The following is a 12,301-nucleotide window of genomic DNA, read 5'->3' on the forward strand; positions in this document are numbered from 1 at the left end:
GCATGCTTCATGGTATGGGTTGATCAGGATGGTTTCCTATCCACACCCATAGACCTGGGCCAATGGTATATTAATTACACAGTTATGCAGGATTTTTACTTGTGTGGTTTTCTGGTGGATGAAGCCTCTGGCACTGAAACTCTTGGGGACAGGATACCATAGCAGTTAAACCAGGGGTCTCTTCCTGTTTCAAGAATAATAATAAAAGGGAAATGAGCAAGATGGGATGTGGAAAGAAATGGATGGAATGCATTAGCTTTCTAATTTAGCTGAGTTCTGAGATCAGGTATTGCACAGAAATGCAGGGCTAGAAGCAAGCCGATTAATAGAGTTGAACACTTGAAATTGATAGGTTATATGTGCCACCCTGACAGGGCTGCAGAGGAAGTGTGCCACATGACACTCCAGTAATAACTTAAGATAATTTTCACATTGTATGTCACACCGCTACGGCTTGAAGAAGCATGTAAGTGAAGCGACATGGTCTAATACTCTGCGTATGGGGCCGAGAAACGGAAACTTCTGAGTCTTAATCCCAGCTCTGAAACTGTCTTGCTCTGTGTCCTTGTGTGAATCTTTTCACTCCTGGGTGTTCCATTTTCCCCATCTGTAAAACAGGAAATTCTTATTTTGTATTGTGGGAGCACCATAGAGCCCCTCAGTCATGCTTCCGTACCCCATTATGCTCAGCCCTGTACAAACACAGAACAAAAAGACAGTCCCTGTCCCAAAGTCTATATGTGAAATAGTAATACCTATTAAGAGCATCATAAGGATTAAATAGTTAATATTTCACAATGCTCTAAATTGCTAAATATGATTGCACTTTCCAGAAGGAAATTTAAGATCCATCTCATCTACACTGAACAGAAAAGCAGGGAATAATTTTCACTTGGCGTATTTTGCCAATGTGAGGGAGAATTGTGCTTTTTTTAAACAGTGTTCAGCAAACAGTTGTTATTCCCAGGAGGAGAGAGAATTTATTGCTGCTGGGATAGCCCAGTGTAAGAACTCAGCAGGGAGGGAAATGAAGCAAATGGATGTAACTGAACAGGTTTGAGTGTCCCTAACGTCCAGGAACAGAAGATAGTTTGACAGGGCTGGTGGAGTAGAGCACTCCACCCCTCTGTATATTTGCACCTAGTGTTAGTGAACATTCTGATAGCAGATTACTAAAGGCACAACAAGCCACCGCTGGCAGCTGTTTGCTAAGGGACTGCAGCACCTCCACCTGAACAGCTCCAGGTTGTCTCAGTGGTCGTGGAACTCTTTGGCAAGAACCTGTACCAGGTAACTGACACTGTTATGATTTCTCCTGTATCTTGGGCTGTGCTGTTGTTTTCATTGCGTACCATTACTGCCCCACGATTCAACCTAGATCTATCCGTTCTCATGTGAACTTCTGCCAAGTACGCAGCTGCAAAGCTGTGTGCTGGTTTGTTTATTCTTCAGTGTGGCTGGTGTACGTTGTTTTTTGCTGTGCATCAGCATTTTCTACCTGATGCTTAGTGCAAAAAGACAGAAAGACAAAAGGAAACAGACTTTCCAAGAGAGATTCTTACCAAATTGCACAGGACTATTAAAGCTTTCTTGGGACTCGTTGAATTGTCATTTCCTGGTAAGATTTCCCATGAGACCCTGAGGTGTGACTATAAATGCCAGTCTTAGCTAGAAGAACAGGAGTACTTGTGGCACCTTAGAGACTAACAAATTTATTTGAGCATAAGCTTTCGTGAGTTACAGCTCACTTCATCGGATGCGTTCAGTGGGGAAAAAAACATTAGCTAGTTTACCCTTCCCTTTTGATTAATGCATGTCTTGAAATCCACTCCTGTCTTGCAAAGATTGAATGTGAAACCATAAGGACTTTAATTTTGCACTTTCTGAATGGGTGGCCGCAGCTTTGTTGCAGTTTGAATTGTTCTAGGGTGGTTCTTGTTTGCTCAGAGTGAGCAATTTCACTCCTCCCTTGTGTCCCTTCCGTGTAAGGTGTATAAACTCTCCTTCAGGAGTTCAAGAGTCCTGTTTCCCCTTCCCCCTCAGCTTCAGAGCCCCAAACTCATCCCAGCTATCTTCTGCAAAGGGTGTCTGAGAGCTGGATGACTTCTATAAAGGTAGGAAGGGGATTTTCTGAAGGCCCTGCCCCTGCCCTATTTCTTCCTTGGTTGAATATGGCTCAGATCAAAAGCTTCTTTATTCAGCTGGATATTTACTTAGTGACAGGTCCTCGTACTCCTTTGTTCTGCATTTATTTTATTTTCCTCACTGCAGCAGCATACAGAGCAGATCCAATATGATGTACTTATGGGTTTAGGATGCAGTCCTACTCCCCCTGAAATCAGTAGCAAAACTCGCTGTTCCTTAGGCACAGAACATAGTGAAAAAAGAGAACTAAGCCTGATTGATTGTAAAGGGATTTTAAGCAAAGCATATGGGCTGCGTCAGTGCTGAATTAACTGAATGCCTGACCACCCTGTGTACTTTCCTGTATTACTGAGTGTTATATGACACAGCTTGCTGTAATAATCTTAGATTGGTCAATAAATGGCATTTAAAGGGTCAGTTTCAGACTGGTTTCACCGGGCAAGAGATCGCTTTTTATTTATTACTTTCTCAGTCTTTACTCTGTAAAACCAGGTATACACACAGCAGAACCAAACCTATGATTTTTGGATGGTGGGGAAAGGGGGGATGGCATTCATCCTTACATAGAGAGCCAGAAAAGGACTGAATTTCTCCCTTGTGGAAAATGCTATGGTTCAAAAAAGCCAACATATTTCTTTTGGGGTTTCTTTTCCCTATTCCCAGTAGAAGAGGTGAAAAACAGTTCATGAGCTGTGTCTGACTTAATAGCATGCTTTCCTTTTAAATCCAGTTAGACTACATTCCTATCTCCAGGTTTGATTGATCCTCCTGCAAGGTTACAGTTGCAACTTGATATAAAAATCTGTATCCTCTTAAAAGAAACCTCCAGGCTGATGGCAAAATTACCTTTGTACTCCATCCACACCATGGCAAGGACTTTATTCTCCAACTTAATTCCCACGACGGTGTGTGTCTCTACAAAAATATCAATACTCACCCCCACAGCAAGCTAGGTCTGGGAGAGGTTTGCTAGCAAATCTCATGTGGAATCATGCTTTGCCTACATGCCTGTATCTGAAAGGTGTGAGCTCTTTGGGGCATGGACCATTTTTTGTTCTGTATCTGTACAGCGCCTAGCACAGTGTGGTTCTGGTCCATGACTGGGGAGCTTAGGTGCTGCCACAGTAGAAATAACAAAGTGACACACCTGTAAAATGGGAAATCTGATTGAATACATGAGGAGAACCCAACTGGAGCTCTGAGAGAAAAAGTGTCCATAGTTAGAGAACAGCTCTCAGATAGCGACTGACAAGATCAGATTCTGCTTAAAAGAAAACTTACAGATGATCATGGAATTAAAGTAAAGTACATCTAAGGGTTCAGGCATTCAGTTAATTCAGCACCAAAGCATCACCTACACTCTGCTTAATGTCCCTGAATGGTACTGAGCACTTTCAGTTCACTTAAATCAATGTGAATTGCAGCTGCTCAGCACCTTTGAAAGTCATGCATTTAGATGACCTTTTTATGTCGGTGTCTAAATGGATTGTGGAGCCTAACTTTAGGCAACCCAAATTCAAAAACGCTGGTCTAAGTAAGTTTGCTGGTGCTGAAAGGAGCTGGCATGACAGCCTTGGAGAGTAAAGTCCGGAGAACAAATATAGCAGAGAATGCAGCTGTGCACACATCCTCGATCAAGCAACCCATCCAATCACCACACTGCTGGCCTGGAGAAAGAGGGGGTTCCACCTTAATGTCTTTATATGGGATTGTACTGTGATTTTAGGTAATGTACTGCAAAGGCAGACTGGCCCAACTGCCTATTACATGGTGCTCAGCTGACAGGCTCAGCCTGTCAGACTAGAGGGAACTAGGAATTCATAATGCTCCTCATTGCCATTGTGAGGTTTTCCCTCACAGGCACATTTAAAGTAGTGTGTGCATTTTCATGCCTAACTTGTGCATTTACTGAAATTGCATGTGCAAATAACTGATTTGCATACACAAATGGCCGCTTGGACCTCTAACCAGCCAAGTTCGCAGGCAGTCACAGTTTGCACCAATTACTATTGCGTACATTATGCACTCACATTTTGTTAATGGAGCTGGGCTTCCGCTCTTTTGCTAACCAGCCTTAAAAATGAGAGGGTCTGCCTTAAACTGAGTTCTGCTTTCTGTCATCTGAGCTGGAATAGCCTACTGGGAAGATGTTATCCATTCTGACTAGATGTGTGCAAAAAGATCCTGCCGAATGAGCACTTTCCTTGCGAAATAACTTAGGAGAATAGAAATGGTCCCTAAATGGGGCCCTGATCCTAGAAGCCCTGCACTTGGAGAAATTCAGCTTTGATTTGAATTGCAGAGCTAACTTAACTATATAAATGATAGACATAACCAACCTCCTGCAGGCAACCTACTGTGCTAGGGAAATATTTGGATATTTCAAAAAATACAGCCGCTCTTTGTGAAACCTTGAGTTTTACAGCATGTATCTTGGGGCTGTAGCATCTTCTGCGGCCGGCAGCCTCGTTGTATCCTGCTGTTTGGCAATCTAGAGCAAAGTCAGTGGGCAGTATGTATGTTTGCAAAGGCTTCGAAGCTGGAGAAGTAGGTTTGCTATGATGAGCAAAAGTCCCCAGCACAATGGGAGCTGCTGGATGATGAGCGCTTCTGAAAAAAAAAAAACCCAACAACTTGGCCATTTAATTGAGGTGCCAAATAAGAGCTAAGCTTTCTTGAAAATCTGGCTCCAAATGCAGGTGCTGAAAATCTGTCATACCAATCTTTGCTACAGTGATATCTAAACATAATGGCAGGATTACAGGAGAGAGGCAACCACAAGTCTGTACCAGACTGTTGTGGCAAATGTAAGTGATGCTGGTTTAGCATAGTTATATGCATATGTGTTGTTAATATAATCATTTCTACTGATGCTTAGCTTTCTCTAGAGGTGGCAGTGACCTTTCGCTTGAATATCGCTTTTTCTTGAATATCAGCAACATGTATGTTTTGTTGGGGTATTTTTAAAGCAATATTAGAGAATCAGAGTCATGACTTGACTCCAGGCCATGTCATTTTGTACCCAGATAGTAATTGCAAGAGACTTGACACTTATTTTTTCTCAGTAACCACATTTCCGCTTAGATTGTAGAGCAGCCATTGGTAATGCATAATAATGACCGATTGCTGTGACCTGAGATAAGTCTGAATGGATAATATCACAAACACTCACATGATGGAATTTTCTCTGGCTTTTTGTGTAATTTCCACATCATCCAAGCCAATGAAGTAATGAGTTAACCCCAGCCTTTTATCGAAAGCAGCTTTCAAATGAGCTTTTACCTCTTTTGGGTTTCCACGAGATAGGCAGCTCTGAGGATTTCTTGAATTTCAGTGTGAATGTTATTTTGATTGCCTGCTACTCTGTATGGTGCCTGTCACAACGGGGCCTCATTTTGGGCTGGCCCTGAGGCACTATAGGAATATACATGATTAATAACAATAGATGTTTTATTTCATCTGGAATTATATTTTTTTCAGTCACATTTATAAATTTAATTCTATGTAGGAACGTAAAGTTCTGAGCCCAGATTCTGATCTCAGTAATGTACCACTGAGATGCAATTGAAATCATTGGAGTTGTACTGATATCAAACTGGTGCAAGTGAGATTACAGTCAGACCCCAGACTCTTGTGGAAATAACCAGATACTGGGTTCTTTTTCTTTCAAACGCACGAATGTTACATCTAAGGCATACATGGGAAGTGAAACACATAGTTTGCAAATATTGCTTACACTGTATAAATGGTATAGTCTGCTTGTTGAGCAGGTAAGCCTGGTAACATTTTGCATGGAAAATAGAAATAAATTCTTCAGATTCAACTAGACCCTGAATTTCCCCACTGAGATTAAGCAGTCGGATTTTTTTCCCTTTTTTTCCCTCTAGATAGCATGCTACTTTGTTGCTAGGCAACAGAAGTACCCAACAAGGACAAGGGGCCATTATACATCCATGGGGAAATGTTGGCAGTTTTCCACAATAAGCCAAAAGTTCTGATGTATAGATGAAATATCATCTGAAAAGATAAACCTCTTGTAAAACTTCTCTGCAGTCTGAAGTCAGGGCTCCCTGCTACAATCTGTACTCACACAGGTACTCTTATTGAAGTCAATATGTCAGCTGTGTTTATGTACTGAAATCAATGGGATTATTTCAATGTTCACTTCAGTCCAGTGTCAGGCCTTTAACAAATCACAGGGACCAAGGATGTGAGAGAGGCTCAGCCATAATCTCACCAAATTTGGGAGTTTGCATACAAAAGAAACCAGTTCTGAACTATCCCTGGGGAAAAAACCCTACTTGTGAGGTTTAGCAAAACTACCCCTGGTTTTGGCCCCTCTAAGCAGAATTTAGGACCTAACTGTAACCAGTTATTTGAACTTCCAACCGTGGTGGCTTCAGCTACAGGGAGACCTTTTTCTGAACAAGTTTTGCAGAACCAAAGTCTGACCAACAAGGTTTAACAACCCCTGGATTTCCTCCCTCTTGAATATTTAATGATGGTCTAATTCAAACACCTAGAAAAAACTCTCCTTTGAGGTATATCTGTGCAACATGACCAGGGTCATGTGGGGGTAAGTGAGAGCTAAATTTGGTACTTCCTGCCTAACTAAAATAATAAACTGGATCCCACATTTTCAAAGAGGGAAACATGGAACTGCCTGCCCTGTTTGACAATTTGGGCCTAAGATAGCTTTGTTTATTTCTCTGCGGCACTCAGATACCATCATTTAATAGACCTAATGGGATGAAGTGGAATGAACTACTAAGTTGGCCAATGACTGTAGAACTGAACAGTCCCAAAATACTTGAGAATTTCCTGTTTTAAGGTCTGGTCCAGGCTCTTTTCTTTTTGTTTATTTAGCTTGAACAGCATATAGGCCCTGACCCCAAGCCCATGAAAGGCAATAGGAACCTGGGCTTTGTATTGGGCCCATTGTGCTAAGCAAGCTGCAGTTCCTTGCCATGAAGAGCTTACAGTCTAAAGACCTGGAGAGTTCAGATGATATAAGGCAGTCAAAGAGAGACCTTGCTGATTAACTCAAATATATTGCCTATGCCTAAACCAGTCACGTAAGGCCTGAACTAAAGCCCAGTGAAGTCATTGACTTTTATAGGTGTTGGATCAGATCCTTAATGAATTAAACTTATTACCTAACTAAAATACCCCACCTGGACATGACCCCCACATTTGGAGCTGCAAGTGGGTCTACATTGCTTTTGTGCCAGGGGAATTATCTCCCTGACACCATCTGTGGCCTTTATACCCTCTGTATGCCATTGGCAAGGCATGTGAGGCTGTCAGGGAGGAACGGGGGAATAACATCTCCTGTAGGATTTGCCATACTGCACACACCATTCCTCTGACAAGAGCCAGATTTTCAAAATGCCTAGATGCATGCTTTTTCCCCCTTTTAATTGCCCTGTGTGTGAAAGCTGCTGGGATAATTTCTCCCGCCCCCTGCTTGTTTCAGTACGTGTGTACTCATGGTGTTTTTGCCTTTAGTCTTAATAGTGAGCAATTCCCTGCATGCCCTATGCCTTCTTTCCAGCTAGCAGACACAGGCTCTGTGCTCTTGTTTCACACATCTTAACAGTTCACATAGTCTTAACAAACAATCCATGTTTCGGCTGCAACTAAACTTTGTGAAGAAGCCAGAAATGTTTGTGAATCTGCCCCTTTTTTGGTGAGCAGTTGTCAGTAGAGGAGGCTGTATCCAAGTAATGAGGCCTGTAGCGTCAAAGAGACAGTGACGTAATAAAGAAGCAACTTTCTGCAAAGCAGATGGGACTTTCCGGGAATTCTAAGGTGCCTGTGAAAACCTGTGGTCAGTTGCCTTCTCTTAATTTGATAGATTCCTTCATAGGCATGCATCAACTTTGTATCAATAAACTGTTTTTTTTCATAGCACAGCAAATATGGGAAATAATTTGACTGTTCAAGAAGAACCTGAAGACCAAGAAAATGTGTGCACAACAGAGAATTATCAGGTAACGGAGAAATCTTCATTCTAATGTTCCTTGGCTACTGTTACATTAATAAGAATGGACAAGAATCTGGGTGCCTAATTCCCTTTTCTGCTTTTGAAAATCCCACCCTTCTTGTATACAACCTTCCTATATTAAGGGCTGGATTCTGGATTCCCTGTTCCCATGTGTATAGTGTGGGAGGAAAGGATGCATGGGCACCATAATCTTGAGGTACAATCTTGTCCTCATTGGTGTCAATGGGGAAACCCCTATTGACTTCATTGGGGCCAGAATTTCACTCCTGTCCCCTTTGATGGGATCAACAAAGCAATAAATTCTGGGCCTCAGGCATGAAAACCCAGATTTCTAAAGATATTTAAGCATTGCTCCACTCAGTTTCTAAGGTTCTAAGTCAATTTGAAAATGGGACTTAAGCTTCGAAGTCACTTAAACACTTTAAAAATTTTTACCAGGTATCTTCTGCTACACTGGTGTGTGCAAATTCATGCAAATGTTTATTCTAAGGCATGCAACTGAACGATATATTATTTGATGTTTCAGGTTGTGTCTGAACCTCCAGCCAGTGCTAAAAATGGACCTGTCACAGTTCAGGTTGCACAGACTGTTTCTTCTGTAAACGATAAAGGTATGTACTGGAAAGGGAAGACTGTCACATCCACTCTGCTTTTGCTAGCAGCTAGGAAGATATCAGGTTAAAGCTGAAGCAATAAGAAGCAATGTTTAGTGTCAGATGAAGAGATTAGCTCATGTGTCAGCTCAGACTTGTGAATAGGAGCTTGTGGTTTTCAAAGCTCAGGCCTTTCAAGAAGATAAGATAGCAAAGAGAGCAGCTAATACAAATACTCTCATTAAGCCGTTTAATCAGATTAGGTGTTTGCTGCTGCAAATTGCACCTGAACTATAAAGAGTTATACAGTAGACTGAATATTTAGGACCGGATTAATCATTGGCCCAGGCTGGCACAAAGGGGTTAAGCACAGGTGAAAACCTGGCACAGGGACACTTTATGCCTCTGCCTGAGCCCAAGATGCGGGGGTGTTCTGGGGTGGACTGAGGATGGACTGGAGTTGGTGTAGGTGGGCCAAACAAGGAAGGGAATGATTTAAGGGTCGGAAGCAGTGTGGCTGGGACATCTTACTTCCCAAGTATTTTGTGCCCCTGCATAGCCCCATAAGAGCCATTGCAGCAAGGGGCACAAGTGAGGGCAGCCCTGAAGGCTCCACCAACCCTTGCAAGTCCTGGAAGAGAGGTCCAAACTGCCTTTTCTCTGTCCCAGTGCTTGCACCCATGCCAGTGAAGGGATGAATCCGCCTCTTAGAGATGCTCTGAGATTGTGGGTACATGATGGGAAGGTGCGTCACCAAATGGAACGGAGGAGAACGTATAACATGTTGCTGGGAGCAAAAGCTCCCTGCGAGCAACAGTCAGCAGCAGCAACAGTGATACCCAGTGTAGAGTCACCAAGTGATTTCATTGTGCTCTTATGCCAAGTGGAGAATGCACTGGTCACTGGCATAGAAACTGATCATTAGAAAGGGGAGGCAGGAGAATAGATGGTAGATAGTGTCAGGAGGTTTACTATTCATTGCTGGAGTGTCTCCTAGGGACTCATCTGGGGACTAGCTCTCGACACGTCTGATGCCCTCTCCGTCAGTTGCTTGCCATGTGGTGTCTCTCTCTCTCTTTCTCTTTCCAGACTAGATTGCTCCCACTTCATGGGTTGGCCCTACTGCCAGGTCACTACAGTTCTCCCCTTTCAAGGTCTCAGTGTCCCACTGGACAACCGGCAGTCTTCTGCTCTACTGCCTAGTCCAGACCACTTCCCCAGTGGCTAATAGGGGAACTGGGTCTAACCTTTACTCCAGGTTCCAGCACAGGGACCCTGTGTCTAGCAACCACAGTGTATGCAATCTCAAACCCTATTGCTCGTTCTCTGGGCTCCATCTTATCTTTCTTTAGCCCCTCACCCCAGGCTACTACTGGAGCTTTCTCTACTCCCTGTGGCTAGTCCACCCCCTATCCGGTTCTTGCTAGAGAGTCTGCATTTGCAGGCTGGATGCCAGGGCTTACATCCCCTAGGACTCCTCCTCTTCTCTTTCCAACTCCCCTTCTCTCCGGAGTTCCTCCCATACAGCCTCCTCCTACTACATATTTCCTCTCTTTGTACTTAGCCCAGCTCAGCTTCATCAGCCATTAGGCCTTATCAGTCCTGACTCGCCTCCAGGTGCAGCCTGTCATGGGGTTAATTGGCCCTTTTTTCCTACTCAGGCCTTGTGTGGGGTAGACACCCCACCCCAGCTGGGTTGGAAGAATGGGGATTGCATGGGTTAGAAACATGTTAGGGTATTTTAAGTGCTCCTATCCCACCATTTCTAACAGAATCAGACCTACAGGAAATAAAATGTTTACCTAATCTGTGTCCCTGTGCCGCTCTGCCAAAAGTATTCTTCATTGGAGGTTGAGGGTGCTCAGGGCTGCTCAACGATTGGATCATCATACATTTACAGTCATTGTAACACAGATATAATACATCTAAACATATATTATATCTGTGTTACAACGACTGTAAATGTATGATGAGCCAATTCTTTTTTATAAATAAAAACTATGCCAATAAAATGCCCTGAATTTAAAAGTTTATTTTGAAATTGCCAGATGAACTCCAATGGTAGTGTCAACATAGGTGTGGCAGAATCATGCAAAACCTTGAAAGTTAGGATGCACCTGATATTGACAGCGGATGGAGGCCAGAGAAATGAGCTGAAGAAATATTGCAGCCCTGTGACAATATTGACTTGTTTGCTAATGACTTACACAGGTTGATTATTTTGATCTTCAGTAAGTGTGTATGTAAGATCAGGGCAAAGAAATCAGATTAGGGGGTGGGGAGAGGGGCATTTTATGCCAGATCTTCAGCTAGTATAAATCAACCTAGCTCCAGTGATCTGGACCTTAATCTGCTCAGCGTGACTATATTCTGGTCTTCCAACATCCACACAAATTGTTAGCGTTTCAGGATTTAAGCCATATTTCTAGATTGCTAACAAGAATGGGATGTAAAGGAGGGCAAGGTGCATGGTATTGCACAGCTACCAAATAAATGAGGTTACTAGTATATATAAATAATTTAGGTCCCAAAATAAAGTCGTGTAAAATGAGAGGAAGGTTTAGAAACCAAATGAATATTTCTTAGGTATTTCAGTAATAAACATGTAAACATTCACTTTTATCATCTCCTCTCAACTTTTAGCTAAAATGAAGTCCAATCTTACACGTTGGATGAGTTTTCAGTCTGGAACACAGAAGTCAGGGCTCAGAAGCTAATACAAGTTATACTTAACTGGAGAAAAATCAGTACACTGATTGCAAAAAAATCACTTTGCTGACTCTAAAATACAGGGAGTGGGAATGTGCAAACTCAGGCTTGGAGGTGAGCTTCTGGAGCCCTGACTTTTGTGTTCCAGACAGAAAACATATCCAATATGCATTTTTATTAATCTATGTCTCTGGCTTGATCTATAACAATTTTAGTAAGTGTCATGGTAAGAATGTTACATATGTTCATAAACCAGGAGTGGGCAAACTTTTTGGTTCGAGAGCCACATCGGGGTTGCGAAACTTTATGGAGGGCCAGGTAGGGAAGGCTGTGCCTCCCCAAACAGCCTGGACCCCAACCCCTATCCGCTCCCTCCTGCTTCCTGCCCCCTGACTGCCCCCCTCAGAGCCCCTGACCCATCCAACACCCCCCCCCCCGCTCCTTATCCCCTGACCACCCCAGACCACCCCCTCCCGGGACCCCTGCCCCTAACCACCCCCCAGGACCCCACCCCCTATCCAACCCCCCTGCTCCCAGACCCCTGACTGCCCTGACCCCTATCCTGACTGCCTCCCAGGACCCCACCCCCTATCCAACTCCCCCTGCTCCCTGTCCCCTGACTGCCCCGATCCCTATCCACACCCCCGCCCCTAACCGCCCCATGGGACCCCACCCTCTATCGAACCCCCCTGCGTCCTGTCCCCTGACTGCCCCCTGGGACTCCTGCCCCTTATCCAACCTCTCCCCGCCCCCTTACCACACTGCTTAGAGCAGCAGAAGCTCGCAGCCATGCCGCCGCCCTGCCCAGCAGCAGCGGCGGGCCAGAGCGCTGGCGGCGCGGTGCACT

At 43.8% G+C, this 12,301-nt stretch overlaps 1 protein-coding gene across 9 annotated transcripts in view; it reads left to right on the forward strand.

Moving 5' to 3' along the window:
• The first annotated feature begins 1,165 nt into the window (after positions 1–1,165).
• Positions 1,166–12,301, forward strand: part of BCAS1 (brain enriched myelin associated protein 1) — an 85,148-nt gene continuing 74,012 nt past the window's right edge. For 2 of the 9 annotated variants that reach the window (XM_043527012.1, XM_043527019.1), the window contains exons 1-3: positions 1,183–1,290; positions 8,057–8,138; positions 8,679–8,763. In XM_043527012.1, coding sequence (XP_043382947.1) covers positions 8,067–8,138; positions 8,679–8,763 — 157 coding nt within the window. In that variant the 5' untranslated portion in view covers positions 1,183–1,290; positions 8,057–8,066. Of the gene's footprint in view, positions 1,291–8,056; positions 8,139–8,678; positions 8,764–12,301 lie in introns of all 9 variants that reach the window. The other 7 variants (XM_043527018.1, XM_043527014.1, XM_043527017.1 and 4 more) reach the window with 7 other exon arrangements.

Source organism: Chelonia mydas, chromosome 13, assembly GCF_015237465.2.
Source record: "Chelonia mydas isolate rCheMyd1 chromosome 13, rCheMyd1.pri.v2, whole genome shotgun sequence".
Classification (NCBI taxonomy): Eukaryota; Metazoa; Chordata; order Testudines; family Cheloniidae; genus Chelonia; species Chelonia mydas.